Source organism: Dermacentor silvarum, chromosome 8 (genome assembly GCF_013339745.2).
Source record: "Dermacentor silvarum isolate Dsil-2018 chromosome 8, BIME_Dsil_1.4, whole genome shotgun sequence".
Taxonomy (NCBI): domain Eukaryota; kingdom Metazoa; phylum Arthropoda; class Arachnida; order Ixodida; family Ixodidae; genus Dermacentor; species Dermacentor silvarum.
This window is the reverse complement of record NC_051161.1, coordinates 168,516,379-168,533,037: the sequence shown is the minus strand read 5'-3', so window position 1 is coordinate 168,533,037 and position 16,659 is coordinate 168,516,379. Positions and strand designations below refer to the sequence as shown.

Below are 16,659 nucleotides of genomic sequence, written 5' to 3'. Positions count from 1 at the left end.
GCACAAGCATCATAGGCATGGCTGCCACTTCCAAAACTGAACCATCATGAACGTACTATAAATGAACGTACAGTGCAAGCCACTTATCAGGTGGCGATGAGCTGTGTAAGGGCCGATTGGTTGACACGGAATGATTCCCCAAGATATTTATTTTTCTAACATTCTTAAGCAACAATAACTATTTCAATACTCGCCTGCACATATAGAGGTGTTATGAAACATGGTTTCACGGTGCAAATTTAAACGGGGCACAGCGAGATACATACATAACACTTGTAACCAATAGGCCACATTATTTCCTTGAACACAGATTGAGGTAATGCGCAGCCGTAATTTGTCGGCGATACGGCCATTTCCCCATCTTGTTGACAAAAAAGCGAAAACTTCTAACTACATACCACTTGAAATAAACCTCATGTTTTGACCAAGAAATGCCGTTGACAGCGCGCAGTTTCAAACTTTTTCAGAACTTCATTTTCTAATTACGCTAGCTGCGCCGCTACTGACGATATCAGTTGCAGTGACGATAACAGGGCAGTATTTACCATGCTACTATAGCCATCACCTCAGCACCCGATTTTCTAAGTAATGCTGCTGTACGCTTGAAAAATTATCGGATAAAGATAGCTTTTTCATCTGTCTGACTGACCCACAGGCAGAGCAGTCAGTGACGGTGCGTCCAAGCAGCGGCAAATGTCGTAGAGCTAAACCTGGCAGAAACAAAAAAGGCTGCCGAAACGAAAACCAGAGTTTGCTTATGCATAAAAGCAAATCCTCGTCTTTCTTGGCACGTCATCGTCGCGCCCACACTGAACTGAAACTTAGAAATCAGCTGAATGAATGGTACGACAGAGCTGGTCGACAAACGGACGGAAAGCTTCGCACGACTGACAGTTGAAACCACGTAGAAAAACACGTGTGCTGGGCATGCCGCTGTTGAGACTCGGGTAGTGTTTAGGCCGGTGATCCTCCAGCCACAGGGATGAGTACGTCCGGGAGTAGAAGCGAGAGAAAAAAGGGTTTATTCTACATATTTACAGTGGCTCCAAATAGGAAAGCCCACTCCATGGGGGAGCACTTTGAAAGTCTCAGCTCACTACTTGTCTGAGCACATTTCAGAATACGTCAGGACACACCACTGCACTCAAGGTATCTCCTTATAAAACATTCGTGTTCCCTAGTTGACCCGACTAGGGGATCAGATGACCTTGATGCGGCCAATCAGAGGGGTCGTATTGTTCACTGAACTCCGCCTCTAATGTTGCACCTTCGAAGCAAGGACGAGGCAATCCGGAAACAGGAGGTTGACACTCCTTGCACGAAAGTCGGAGACTTAGTATCTTGCCCTCCAACGGTCATCTTGCCAGGGTCGGGATAATGGCATTCACGCTAATCCCCGCTTCCAACGGAGGGTGGCGGTTGTGGTCGGTCGCTTCTAAGTGAGCTTCTTTGTCTGAACGTCACTGCTGCTGTCGGGCCGCGTCGCCAGGTAGGCGGCCGCTGATGAAGGGGTGGAATCGGGGGAAGCACCCAAAGAATGCGCACTGCCGTGTTGGGGTGCTTGTTTGCCCGTCTCGTTGGTGTTGGGGCTGTCGCCGTCTGGGCGACGACGCTGAAAGGGCCTGCCTCGATGGGAAATAATCAAAGAATGCGCCCGGCCGATTCGGGACGCAACAGACTCCTCCACCGCCGGAAGATCCGACCTGGGGGTGACCAGCTGTCAGGTTGCCCGAAGCGTCGGTGGTCGGTCGAGAGCTCGGGGTTTCTTCTTGAAATGATGGCCGATGACACACTCGAGCATGAGGTCCCAGCATTAACCTCGTTGTGGCCTTCTCCCTGGGAATACGCAAGCACACACACGAACCACAGGGCACAGGAAAGCGCCTTGCTCGCACCGAGAGCCATCGGGTCTAGCGAACAAATCAACGCACCTGCCCTTATCTAATAATCCCACCAAAGCAGTCGTCAAATCACTAAACCTTTGCTGAAGTCCACAATTTTGAGATTTGACCAGGATTCACAACTTTCTCGCAACATCCCATAGAGAAGAGCATTCCTAGTGACAAAGCACCACATAGTGCTCAAGCGCCCGAAATCCGTTCAATCCACCAGGATTCGCTTGACCCAATAATTTGGACCCAAAATTTTGTGCCGCCAAAGCGAGCTCTCATGAACCTCTAAAACCAGATCTTCGTGCTGCAGAGAGCAAAGGTAGAATACTCGAAAATGCTCTAAATAAATGATAAATTAAATATACGCAGCACAAACACCATGAAGTCGCTAGTGTCGCACCTACTAGTGCCATTGAGTACCCCATTTGCATCATGGATGCACTGTCAGAGTCGCACTTTGCGGACAAAATTCACACGTAAAACGTGCGACTCACGCACTAACAATTTCTTTCGCCTGTCCACAAAGGACACACATTAAAGAAACAACAAAAAATATTGCGTAAATTATGCACTAACACTACCGAAAAGCAAACTCATAATCAAGCGAGCCACTACAGGCTTCAAGCAAATAGCCTGGACCTGACACTGCAATTAAATCTCACATACAAAAACAAAGAAGACCATCTGCTTAAAAAAAAGCGACACGTCGAAAAAAAGTTTCAAAAATTTCAACGCGCGCGAACCATCTCTTTCGGAGTATCGATGAGCGTCTAAAACAAACAATTTAAACAAAGCTCGAAACGTCCAAATCGAAATGATCTCTAGTTTCGGAGATCTCCAAACATTTAGTCAAACACTAAAATTAAAGAAACAAACCAACAAAATGATGTTTCCACAAAGCCTGCGTCGCTTTTCATTCAGAATAATGAATGGGCGCCATATCCTTACGCCGTACTCGAGGCGGGCGCGGTTTGACAGCCTGTTTGGTCACCGAGGGCATACAAAGCGCACGTAGGTTATTCTCCTCGCTGCCCGTCCCAGACACTGTACAAATACGCAACATGCGTTCTACGCATCGCACTGCGATTTTACTGCAGCTTATGACGAATTCGCGTCGGCTTACCGACTCGCTCTCCTGTGTCACGCCTAGCATGCCTCGAAAAGAACCCAAAGAGGGGGAACATAATTGCCCCCTCCACGCCACCTTCGCTTTTGTCAACTGTCGCGCCGAACGGCCCTTTCTTTTCTTCGTCCTTCGGCGGTTCGGACGCGATCTGTCGGAAAACATTCCAAGAAACAAACACGCCGCTCGAACTCTTTGACTGCGCTCCCCACTGGGTTTAGCGCCTTTGTTCGGCCACGTTGCCCTGTCTGCTGCATTCCCGACTTTGCGACGCCGTTTTATCCTAGCACGTTTACTAGTGCTCATTTTGAAGCCTTCCGCTTGAATCTCGTGCTGACCGGCACTTATTTCATCGGTCACTATTTCCATCTCAACCGCACAGTCTGAATGATTTGCGGGTAAATCATTCCTCTCAATGCTATCTCGACTGGCGGAGAGCTTTAAACACTCAGGTACAATGCAGCTATTTTCCCTTGCGAAACGTAGCTCGTATTCCTGGGAGCTGTCCACAACTGCACTGGCCTGCCTACATTGTGCTTTAGCGCACTTTTCTGACCGATTGGACTCTACACTGGTGCTCTTGTCTGACGAATCGGGGCCACTTCGCACTTCTGCAAGAGCTACCTTCGCGACGTACTCCCCGGATAACTGTGCCAAATCGTCCACAGCTGGCCTAGCTGCTTCTCTGGTATTCCATTGGCACAGTATCTCGTCGCGCTCAATACGGTCCCCATTAACGGGCTCCTCAAGAACTACGTCATGGTCTACGGATCTGGCCTCACCTGTGAACGTACCATTAGGCTCACGGGGATCAGCCTCTCTTTCTCCCATCGGTAGAACCGTGCGTGCTACTTGTTTGCACTTACCATGCGCTACTTTTACGGGTGCCTGACATTTCTGCTGCTCCAATTCAAAGCCCTGTTCCAATCTTTCAGTCTCTTGATTGAGAGATTCTATCTCTTCGTATTGTTGCTTAATCCATTCCTGTCTTTTCCATTCCTGCTCATGGTCAATTGCTTCCTGTTCCTCTTCTTTTAGAACTAAGTTGCCAAAATATTCAAAGTATTCCTGATCCCGGTTGCTTTCTAAACTTGCTCTAATTTCGGCTTCTGACCTATCATCCTCTCTCTACCTCTACGTCGAGCTCTTCACACAACCGCAACAAGCTAGCTCTAGTCAAACTCATGAGGTCCATGGTCACTACTTTAGGCTTTGGCTCAGCTATTCCACAATACTTGCTGCGAAACCCACACAAATTGCAATGCAAGTAAAAAAAACTACTAGCGGTTCAATTCTGTTTTGCCAAGAGAATTTGAAGCCTGGAAAATGTAGCAGAAACCAAATGCCTACACACAGAAGTAGCACCAAGTACCCAAGTACTGCTCCACCACATCGAATCAATTCCAAGAAGACGTTAACCCTGGGTCGCCTGTAATTGATACGAATTACGGTAGTTCTTCACTTCCCGATTACTCCCAAACAAGTATGAGGTCTGGCTTTAATAGCTGGTTCAGATCTATGCTGAAAGCTGCTTTCTGCTGAGATGCGCAACAATCACAGTATCAAAATCGGCAGTTGTACACGTTCCATCGGTTTTTAGATAGTCTAGGCTAAACGATCCGATGGCTCAAACGCAAAGCCAGGCACTCACCCTGTACCGTGCAGTCATGATGCGCTGCGTTCATCCAGCCGCTCACGAACCAGTTGGCGATTGGCGTTGGCTGCAGGTTCCATCTTGCCGCTGTCATCCAGTCACTCATGAATCAGTTGTTGGTGACTGGCGCTGGCTGCAGGGTCCATCTCACCGCGGCGATTCAGTTGATCGCGAACCAGATGCCAGTGACTGGCGTTGGCTGAAGGGTCGATCTCACCGCGTCTATCCAGTTGTTGGGAACGGGTTGCGTTTAGGCCGGTGATCCTCCAGCCACAGGGATGAGCACAACCGGGAGTAGAAGCGAGAGGAAAAATGGTTTATTCTACAAATTTACAATGGCTCCAAATATGGAAGCCCACTCCATGGGGGAGCACTTTGAAAGTCTCAGCTCACTACATGTCTGAGCACATTTCAGAATACGTCAGGACACACCACTGCACTCAAGGTATCTCCTTATAAAACATTCGTCTTCCCTAGTTGACCCGACTAGGGGATCAGATGACCTTGATGCGGCCAATCAGAGGGGTCTTATTGTTCACTGAACTCAGCCTCTAATGTTGCACCTTCGAAGCAAGGACGAGGCAATCCGGAAACAGGGGGTTGACACTCCTTCCTCGAAAGTCGGTGACTTAGTTTCTTGCCCTTCAACGGTCATCTTGCCAGGGTCGGGAGAGAGGCCTTCACGCTAATCCCCGCTTCTAACGGAGGGTGGCGGTTGTGGTCGGTCACTTATAAGTGAGCTTCTTTGTCCGAACGTCACTGCCGCTGTCGGGCCGCGTCGCCAGGTAGGCGGCCGCTGATAAAGGGGGTGGAATCGGGGGAAGCACCCAAAGAATGCGTACTGCCAGAGTCCTTACAACTTTTTCTGGTCACGAAACTCCTCCGTCACGCTATGGGAGAGGTTCATACGCTACCCAAAGCTGCCGCGACGCGGCGCCACTGTGCCACAGAGGGCATCGTTCGCGTACCGAAAGCTGAGTGATCGGGTGCGTTCTGTGCATGTGCTGCGCTATTTTTCGAGTGCTGGACTGTTTAGTTGAAGTGGCTGGGTGCGGCACGATGCGGACCAAGTGCTGCGTGCCGGGGTGCCGTTGCGGATACAAGCGCTTCTTTTTGCTGTCTGTATTTCGCTTATTTTACATGATAAATAAATGATCGTGCTTGTATGTTGTTTTGGCACCAACACGTTTTATTTCTTTTCTTAATCGAATTATAAAGCTATTCTTTTTTTCGGCCATCATAAGGATATCAGGACTGATTATTACAATATTTTAAGATCTTGAAAATAGTTGCGCATTAAGAACCAAAATACCTAGTCTCGTCGTTCGTGCGTCGAAACCACGATGCAGCGTGAATAAGTGCCGGGCTTACTGACGCTTCTAAACGACTGCTTGCTAAGGCAATTGCCTAATTACAATACAGTTTCAACTGTGCAGGACCTAACACTTCACGTTCGCCTTAATCCGTTGCTAAAAGCCGCACCGAAGACATTTAGTAGTGAAGTTTGTCCTTCATTTATCCTACCTAAATCTCATTGAGAAATGGCATCGCTGTGCAGAGAAATCGAAAGTGCACGGAGCAGCTCAATTTCCTTTTCTTTGACGTTAAGTGTTCTACGGAAGCAGCCCTTTGCAATAACAATTTCATACTTGTAATCTCCTGATAAGATACTGCCCACAGTTTAACAGAAAGTGAACAGCTGTGCTCGGCGAACAATCTGGCGCTATGCCCAACTGAGAGTAGGCGCTTCCCAATGGGCAACGAAAGTCCGGTGGACATCCACTGGTCAGCCAGTTTTGGACATATGGATGTCCGTCGGAGATCCACAGAAATCCACCGGATGTACTACGGACGTCCATAGGACGCTTATGCGCAAGAAAATTGGCAGTCCGTCGTACGTCCGACGGCTGCCAGAACCGTACATTCGGACGTTACAGGGACATGCAAAATCATGCAGTTGGGCCTTTTAGTACATCCATCGGACATCCCCAGGAACACAGTTATTGAAACTTGGGGATGTTCATAGGACATGCTTTGTTTTAATTGCTTTAGCAGAGGTTTATATACAGGGTGTTTCATTTTAGCTGCACCAATTTTCTTTTTCATTGCATGTGGCAGATAGCACAATTATAATCCTTGATCTAAACTACTTGATGAGACGGCCATTACTTCCACGAGAAATCAAAATGCCTAATTCAATAATTAACCTAATTACACTAATTACCTTTTAAATTATTTTACGGCACATCTTTCAATCTACGAATTATAGCTGCTGAGTTCGCAAGGCGTATCTACTTTGCAAATTATTATCTTGAAACTGGTTCAGTCCTGAGAATTCGTTCCAAGTGGATACGCCTTGTGAACCCAGCGGCTATAATTTGTAGATTGAAAGATGCGCTGTAAAATAATTAATTAAAGTTAATTAGCGTAATTATGTTTATTTTTGAGTGAGGCGATTTGATTTCTCGTGGAAATAAAGGCCGCCTCATCGAGTAGTTTAGATTAAGATTAGAATTGTGTTATCTGCCACAGGCAATTTTTAAAAACTTGGTGCAGCTAAAATGAAACACCCTCTGTATAGTTTGCACCACACCATATTGCACCCTTTTGTACCTGCCTGGATTAATACTGTTGCAGCATTCATTTGGCTGGCTTCTCTTACAATTTACATATGTTGCAACTAAGATATTACAGGCAAAAAAAAGTGTCACAGTATATGAGGCAGTGATCTATATATATATTTTTTTCATTGCAATGCACTTTTCTAATATGAACAAACACTTTCTTGACACGAAATTACATACACAATGACGATCACCATCAACCTCAATAATTACTTCAGTTAACTTAGTTATCACAGTACACTGATGTCCCAGCTTTTTAATTTTAAATCTGGGAACCTACATTGAATTGGTAGACGTTTTGTAACATGAATACAAACTTTATTAACACAATATCTGTAAAATGATTTCAGTTAAGAACAATATCATATGCACAATGACAATCAGAGCAGTAGCTTGCTTTGCTATCACAGAAAGCTACACACATGTTTCTTATATTAAAGAATAGGAACTTCCATCAAAATGGTACTGTACAGCCATGACATCTTCACAGCACTAAAGCAAAACCGGCAAAGACTAGCCACACTACATCCAAAATATTACAAAAATCAGTCCGTTTAAGTGTCAACCATACCTGACAAGACTACATCTCAAAGAACATGTGCACGTAGTATATTTGTCTACCACTAGCTGTAGCACTTGTATACTGCAGATACAGCTGAACATTATACAAACAAAAAGATGAGATTATTGTCATATCACAAATATGTATCAGCACTAACTTAAATGTTTTGACTAGATGACAACGTACATGTGAGCACTAGGGTATTTAACATATTCCAACAAGGTCACTAAGTGCGAACTAGCTGCGCAACCTGTTACTCGGACTTTTGATAAGTCATGAAATGCTGTACAAGAATAGAATCGAGATGCATTACCACCACAAGCACTTGTGTTGTCACTTGATAACTTAGCAAAGATTAAGTGTACATTATGACCGAACAACACGAAAACATCGAATAACTCCTTATGGTTGGCTTTGCATTCAGATTTTTTTAAGGCAAGCCTGAAGCAGGGAATACAGAATGCTATACTATGTCCAGAAACCAAACTAGTTTACTAAGCTGGAGCAAAAACATTGAAAAGTTAGCTCCTGAGGTTACAAAGTTGGCTAATGAGTAATATACTGATTCTTGCTTCTCTGTCATGTTCAGGAAATTTTTAATGAAGCATCAGTCGCTGAACTTATATGAAAAGCTTAATTTAAACATCTAAAAAGTACAATGTGCAACTATATGGCAAGCAGCAACCGTTGATTTGACTTATATTGATGACATCAGTATTTTGAGTATTCTTGGAAGCATCCGGGGGCAGTTAATTTGTACCTGTGTAGCATCATTTCACGTGTTTGTTTTTTGTAAAAATGCAGTAGTTTCAATACACTTTGAGAGGAACCCGCACAATTGGGCTGGTTGCAGATGAAAAACAAATTGAATGCTTTCACAAGAACTGGAAATAAACACTACAATAGGGAACAATACACAAAATAATACAATACTAGTAAGGGCACAGACGGTACTTCAGTTGACAGATTGCACAAGCCGTGAATTTCGGCCAAATTTTGGCAATGTAAGCTATGATACATTCGTTTATTGTAACAAAGATTAGACAGAAAAAGAAATGACAAATTACCCTCCTTAAAATAGCTTAACAAGCAACCTGAATGCTGACTGTAGTTTTGCTCATACCAGTCACTTGCTCTGCAAGCACAAATGACAAACAGGAAGCATAAAAGCTGCATAAACCTAAAAGGCACAGTTGATGACAAAAAAAGCACATGGCCTCAAATATTTTGACACTGAGACATAAGTTAAAAATTAAAGAAACATATTGTGGTCAACTTCTACTGAATTGCTGAAAATGCAGAGGTACCTAACATACGAAAAAAGAAACTTAATAAGAAACCTGAATGCTTTGTACTTTTGCACATACATGATTACAGAACTAGAAGTGTGCTGGCTCCTTGATCTGCACACACAAAAGGAAAACATGAATTCTAAAAGCTGAAAACATTCCGACACTGACACACAACTTAAAAGTAAAAGAAGCAAACATACCATGGTCAGCCTCTACCAGAACTGTTGAAAATACAGATATGCCTAAATTACCGAACTGCAGAAAAAAAAGATACATCAAAAGTGCCATAGCAGTGAAACCGAACAAGAATTAACTATGGCTTTACAATTTGAGTAAGTGGGAGGCTTCTGATGAATTTCAAGCTTTGTCAACAACACCAATGTGACTGTTTCATACTTATGTGCTTAGCATGGCAAGGGTATATATCTCATACTAAAACTATTGTGCAAAACGAAGGGACAGGACTGGAGTGAGAAAACAAAACACCACATTGAGCGCTCGGTGTTTTGTTTTCTCGCTCCAGCCCTGTCCCTTTGTTGCCTTCGGCAATAGCTTTAGTATATCTAACCAACCACAGAATTTTGCTCAAGTCACTAACAATTAGGTAAAAAGCAGATAGTGAAACTGCCAGTAAAAACACTAAGACACCATTACTTCCAGTAAGCTATAAATGGGCCAAATGCCCCTCAGATGAAAAAAGTGCTGGACAAGTGGCTGAAAAAACATACCACATCCCAGCAGTAGGAGTGCACATCAGTTCTTAGAAAAATAAAGGTATGGGACCTAGAGCTCATCAGCAGTTATTAATAAATACAAAACACAACAGAACGTCAAACTTCTGCCAGTCAGTTGTACAGAGGTGTCTAGAAGTTGGCGGCACCAAACTAAAGCGGCAACCTGTAGAGGCTTTCTCGGAGAGGAAGATGGAGCTAGAGTTGGGCAAACCCCTTCACTCAGTTGGAATCTGAAACACCAAAGATTTCAGGTTTAAGACCACTGTAAGTACAGCAAGATTCTACCGAGACTGAATCACAAAATTATGCAGTTTGTACAGCATGCTTGGTGGATGAAAGTGAATGATAATGATTTTACATCCTCATCCCAATGCTTCCCTTGGTGCGACCTCTAGGTATGCCTACAAGACAAGCACTTATGACTGTTGGACTTTTACTATGAATTATGTTTTCAAATAAATCACCTGATGTCTGCTGTGGTTCCCAGTGCTCAGGCGTCTTAGGCGCCTTCGCAAGGAGGCGCTCCGGTGCGTGGCGTAACCATGACTTAATAGCCTCTTCAACATCTGCTGCAGTGCCTTTTGGAGCTTTGCGTGCAGCATCTGAAATTGGTTTTTCAACATTTACTAAAATTGCCAAAGTAAATCAGGCTATTAATGGCATCTTGGAATGCTGTCTCTCAAACCCCAAAATACAATGAAAGACAATAAGGTGTTCCGTAGTGCACATTAGAAATTCTTTTTTTTTTCAAAAGAATAACTTTGGTCACTGCTAGTCCCTCATTCGTGTTTCTGCCCTCATTTAATTTTCCTTCCAAATTAACTTAGAAAATACACATCAAAAACTCATCAGCAAACCTTTACAAAATGTAACTGCACAGTTCATTTAGACGTAACTTGAATTCCTTGTGTACATGCACATACAAAGAATTAAATCTGTGGTGCATCTCACTGAGCGGCTTCATTTGGCATGGTCGCAGCAGTGGGCAGCAATGGCTTTGAAGTTCCCGTTTTCAAGGATACTCAGCACATCCACAAAATCATATGGGGGTAATTTAATAAAGTTATGCAAGTGGTAAAAAAAAAGCTCGTAATCAATCCTAGATCAGGGCAGTGCCACCACAATCTATTTGAGCACTAATGCAATGACAGGGCTGTAATCTTTTCCACTACACATGTAATATCTACTTTAATTTTCTCACTCTTCCATCCCTGTGCAAAAATTCTGATGCCGGTTCAATAGTATTTTAGTAATCAATTGTTACCATACTGTGAGATTTGACACAAACTTTAGTAAAGAGCTGCTGTTGAAAGAATCGCTTCAGATCGAGCTACGTTGCTTAACTGGCCTTTATACCTACCAAAAATGAAAAATTTCTGAGTTGCTTTTTCCTTAATCTGTTTGCTGGCAACATGTATGCAAATCACTATTACTAAGCTACATTCTTAGTTTGAATGTTGCTAGGTCCAGCAATTTATCAAGTATTTTACACAGTAACCAAAGAGTACCACAAACTTCACACTGACAATATGCGGTGGTTATGTGTAGTGCCCATGCTGCATTGTTCGCTGTCCTTTGTGTGCTATTTCCAGTCTTAGGAAAGTGTACCAACTCACCTAACTTTCGATTCTTGTGAGAGAATTTTAGATACCACATTGCTTTGTGTATGGTCACAAAAATGATCAAAGTACTTTACCGATATATCTTTTTACTCATGGCTAATAATCTGCATGCAGTATGGGCACATTCTACACTTTTGTTGCGCCGCCATACTTTTGACTTACACAAACCATTAGAGGAGGCTGTGCAGTGCTACGTCAGCCATGCAACTTCTAATGGTTTGCTCAGTGCAACTATTTTTCATGACACACAGGCAGAATAAACTTTGAAGTAAGCTCCCTTGTTACTTTCAAGGATCCTTTGCAAAAGAGATTTTGATCTCCGATACACAGATGCTATTTATCAGCTATAGTCGGATACAACATAATTCTGCAGTGAAGCGCTGCCCACGCCCTCATAACCGCCAGCCACTGTTTCATTGCCAGGCTGCAAATAGCTAATATTTCAAGCTTTCCCTGTTACCTAAAAAGGTGGTAACCAAAAAAATACAGCGCGTAATTTTATACGTTTTCACTAGTCTATTATAGTGGAACATACAAGTACGACAAGTACAAGTCGTTTCAAGTATGACACCATTTTGAAAAGGCCGCATAACGATTTTGTTCGCTTCTGTGATAGTGCTGCAGGAAAAATGGTAGCACTATTTAGACAAAAAGTTGGTTGTGTTTTTGGCAAGTTGTTCTGAAAAAAAAAATACAGTAAATTGTAAATACTTGTGGCATTTTACTGCAAATAATGTAAAATGCCAACCATGATTAGTTCCCAGTAGAGCGTATGCCTTATGTCGCTAAAAAAAAGAATTTTAAACCACAATAAACAACTAAGTTTTTGTCATACCTGCTACTGCTTTGGCAATATTTAGGGCTGAAAAGCTATGCTTCCCCTTCCGACCAAGCCAAGAAAATTGTGCAGCAAGCTCGTCAGTCAAACAGTATCCAAGAATTCTTTTCGTCGCCCAGTTTGCGTCTTTCCCGCCAAGCTGCATAAATTCACGAACCTGCAGGGAGATCACAAAAAGCATGTGTTAGACGCATGTACATAGTGTGCAAGGTGTAGAAATAAGTAAAGAAAGTTATGGGCAAATTCAGCCCCACAAATAATTAACATATTTATACTGCAAGCAGTGCTCTCGTAAACATCTTGCCTGGAACAAAGCCTATATAGAGCCATATAAAAATACAAAAACAATCCATAGCATACCAAAGTACTGGTGGTTTCACGTGTCAGCTTTGCATCAAAATCAAGCAGCTCTTGCAGGCAATTGAACGGTTGATTGACTAGTGGTGTGCATGTTGTCACTGCTGCGGATGGTAGCATTTCACAAAGTTTGTTGATACTCTCTGCTTGTTGCTGTAGCATAAAGCGTATAGTGTTGAGGAGACGCAGCATATGCTGGAGTACATCTGCAAAATAATAATAATAATAACTGCACAATGTGTAACCTTGGAGGTCACAGTAGCCAACAATAAAGAAATATATACCGGGTGTTTCAGCAAACATTTTCAAAAATTTTTAAAGGTTGCCTGCGGCAGATAGCACAATTCTAGTTCATGAGCTTGTCCACTCGAAGAGGTGGACATTACTAGCACAAAAAAATTGAAATGCATAATCGACTAATTAAAAAATCACTAATTCAGCTTTCAACTAATTACCGTACGGCCCCCATATTGCAATTTACAAATTCTAGCTGTGCAGTTAACTAGGCGGATCTACTTGGAACGAATTCTCAGGATGACGGCAGTTTCGAAATATTAATTCCCAAACTTTGTGGAGAAATGCATTGGCATTCCAGTTACTTTTGTGCTTCATGTGTAAAATGATGTTTTGTTCAGAAAGTAACTGGAATGCCAATGCATTTCTCCACAAAGTTTGGGAATTAATATTTCGAAACTGCCGTCATCCTGAGAATTTGTTCCAAATGGATCTTCCTTGTGAACTGCACAGCTGGAATTTGTAAATTGCAGTACGGGCACCATAAGGTAATTAGTTAAAACTTTATTAGTGATTTTTTGTTAATTAGCCGATTATGCATTTCATTTTTGTTCAAGTAATGTCCGCCTCTTCAAGCAGACCAGCTCGTAAATTAGAACTGTGCTATCTGCCACAGGCAACCTTTAAAAAGTTTTGAGTGTTCTCTGAAACACCCTGTGTACATGTGCCATTCTAAAATAACTCCCAAGTGATCGTTACGCTTATGAAATCAATTTGCGAAAGAATTTATAAAAGCCATAATTTTAAATCTGCATACACTGGTCACTGCCATGTTCAGTAGGTGCGCTTTGTGGCTTCTCCACTTCCACTGGTTGACCTGGAAAGCATAAATGTAATAAATTAGCATTACAGGATAATCTCATTGGTCAGAATTGCATACAAAGGACTTGGTTTCTGAAATGTTGTCTCCTTTGTTTGCATTACCTGTAAACAATAATTGCAGTTGTGCCCACATATGTGAGACAGATCTGGCATTAGCTAAGAGTGCTTAGAAACTATGGTAAACCACTCGGAAACCCAAGCCCTTTTCACAGTTACATTATTGATCAGCTAAATATTGACCTAAAATAAGAAATAGACTAGACTGTACTGTACTTGCCTGCATCAACAGTGTTATCACGCTCACTGCATGATGAATTTGAACGTGACAGCAAGCCTGAAATTATAAAAGGTGTTCAATGAGCAAAAAACAGTATTCTTCTGTATAGTTTTGATATGGAAGAGAAACTGAACCTGTTGAAATGAATGCTAATCATTGCCAATGAAGTACAAAAATACTGCTAGTCTCCTCATTTTACCAAGTACAGAATTGTATTTCCAAGATCGATATGCCTTTCCTTTACATTTTGTTTCCAGTGTGCTTCCATACCAAATATGTCCCTACCATCTGGGATCTATACTAAAGCCACCTCATCTAGGAAGTTAAAACAGTACAAAGTTGTGTTGTTCATTTTATTTACTGATTAACACCTGCTTCTGCAGGAAAAAACCCCCATGCCCAGATTGAATCACATTTATAACTTTACGTAGACCATGGCTCCAGACTTCTTTTGCACAGAAAGGATAGTTTGTATAAAAATAAATAGTGGCTGCATAGCTATGTAGAAAAATATGTGCTAACATACCTGTTCTTGGTATTTCTCTCTCACTGCCGGTAGCTCCACTTGACATTTGACTTGAAGTCAGGCCTAAAAAGTAACATGCATATTACACATTCAATCAAATGCAAGTGAGCACAGTGTACAATCAGATCCTATGCTTTTAAAAGTTTGTGTATATCCCAGATCTTTTACAATTGAACTGCACAGACCTTTCATAACTGAACCGATTTGCGAGTTAAAATTTACCCCTTTTTTCTATGTCATGGAGCTAAGATAGCATTGTTTCAATAGTGACATAAATGTTTCCACTTCCATTATATCTGGTGGTAACATATTCTAACTTGAGCATTTCAGGAAAGTTAAGTGCCTGTCATCAGTGCATCTCACCACAATATAATTGCAGAAAGCCATAAGCAAAGCACAAAAGGCCATACAAGAGACAAAAAGAAGAAGAAAAAAACAAAAACAGGTGTATCTGTTAGGCAATGAAGATAACACAAAATTACCTTGAGGGAAATTTTTCGGAATGGCGGGGAGTGTCAGTGGACATGTCTTTGCAGTGGCCTCTTCTGTCCCACTCGCATTAGAGTCAGAGTCTGTCCAGTTCCGTGGTGGCCTTCGGCATCGCTTCCTTGGAACCACTTCAGAATCACTGCCCAGGTCAGAGTGGAACTGGCTACGGTTCAGATTTTTTCGTGCACTATCATAAGTACCTGTATAAAAAGTAAATAATGAGAACTAATCCTATGCTTTGCATGAGAAACCAGCTTGCTGAAACATGAACTTACCAAACAGTCCTTTGACAGCAATGTCAAAGCGTTTCCACGCCGCCTGCGGAGGAGTCTGTTTCTTCACCATTCTACTGGCTTTTTCAGCCTTTACATGGTCAGGCCAGCGGCACTGCCTATCTGACACCCACGAAACTGGCACAACTTCAACTTCTTTTGACTTCACAAATTCGACAATGGCATAACTCATCTAAAGTAGAAAGAAATAAAATGCACTATCAACATCCAAAGTTTACATCAGGTACATACATACATACTATACATGGGCCGAAATATTTTCACCTTATTAGCCAGCAGTAATATGTATGCCCGGATTCTGAATATAAGTGCACTTTTAAATGAACAAGCAAAAGTAAGATTTTCCCCAATATAGAGGAGCTGAGACAAACCTTGTCTTGCTTTCTCTGCAGAAGGGTGCAGACAGCATACATAATATATTTAAGATACATAAATACAGCTAGACATATTTTGTCAACTGAACCATATGCTAAATATGCTAAACTAAGTTTCACACATCACAATCAAGCAGTTGGTGAACAAAAATACAGACATTAAAATGATTGTGAAACACGCCAACCTTACATAAGCCATCTATTAACTCGGAGAAAAAAATCCCTGTGACAAATGGATCACTTAACATTCACTGTCAGACATGTTTCCTTTGCAATATGTAAAGTAGCCATCCAACAATAATTGTCGTGGACACAGTGAGCCCCCCGGAAATAAATGTTTGAGCAAAGGATATTGCTCATGTTAAACAGAAGCCAGCAAAAAAAAAATTTGAAACATGGTATGAAACCTAAAACTCAAGTGCATAGCTTACACGCTGGGCTATCAAAACACTACATCACAATTGGAACTTTCCATGCTGCATACACAGCCCTTTTTACAACTATCAGCTTCAAAGTATTGACGCTGACTATTCACATGGGTCCACTGTTACAAAGAACTCCTAATGATTAATTAGGCAGAGTACAGCTCGCAACACAACGACCTCTGGGTATGCCTGTATTGTTTACAGTGTTTCAGTAAAGTTGAAGGTATCTTGCAGTTATATTAGGTTGAATACCAAGTGTGTAAATATTATGGACCAGTACTGTACCATTATCTACACATTTTCTAAAACTTGCAATTACGGCTCACAGATAAACAAAAACTGTGGGGCCACTTACCTCACAGAAATAAAATGGTTACTCCCCAATGTTTCCTTAAAGCAGCTGTCAGTGTGGAAAGCTGGACACTTCTCTGCACTATTTGTCGAATGTCACTGAATGTCAT

At 42.2% G+C, this 16,659-nt stretch overlaps 2 protein-coding genes across 2 annotated transcripts; both read right to left on the bottom strand.

Moving 5' to 3' along the window:
• Positions 1 to 7,196: 7,196 nt before the first annotated feature.
• Positions 7,197 to 13,894, bottom strand: LOC125947481 (uncharacterized). Its single transcript, XM_049672283.1, has 5 exons — positions 13,750 to 13,894; positions 12,702 to 12,904; positions 12,339 to 12,498; positions 10,346 to 10,483; positions 7,197 to 10,111 (listed from the first exon to the last, which is right to left on the bottom strand). Exons 1-5 carry the CDS (start codon positions 13,853 to 13,855, stop codon positions 10,101 to 10,103), a joined length of 618 nt encoding a protein of 205 aa, XP_049528240.1. The 5' UTR covers positions 13,856 to 13,894; the 3' UTR covers positions 7,197 to 10,100.
• A 144-nt stretch (positions 13,895 to 14,038) lies between these two features.
• LOC119462573 (uncharacterized) lies at positions 14,039 to 15,632 on the bottom strand. The gene is made up of 4 exons (XM_049672284.1): positions 15,382 to 15,632; positions 15,100 to 15,306; positions 14,618 to 14,680; positions 14,039 to 14,148 (listed from the first exon to the last, which is right to left on the bottom strand). The coding sequence occupies exons 1-4, from the start codon at positions 15,569 to 15,571 to the stop codon at positions 14,072 to 14,074; spliced, it is 537 nt and encodes a 178-aa protein (XP_049528241.1). The 5' UTR covers positions 15,572 to 15,632; the 3' UTR covers positions 14,039 to 14,071.
• Between the last annotated feature and the right edge of the window lie 1,027 nt (positions 15,633 to 16,659).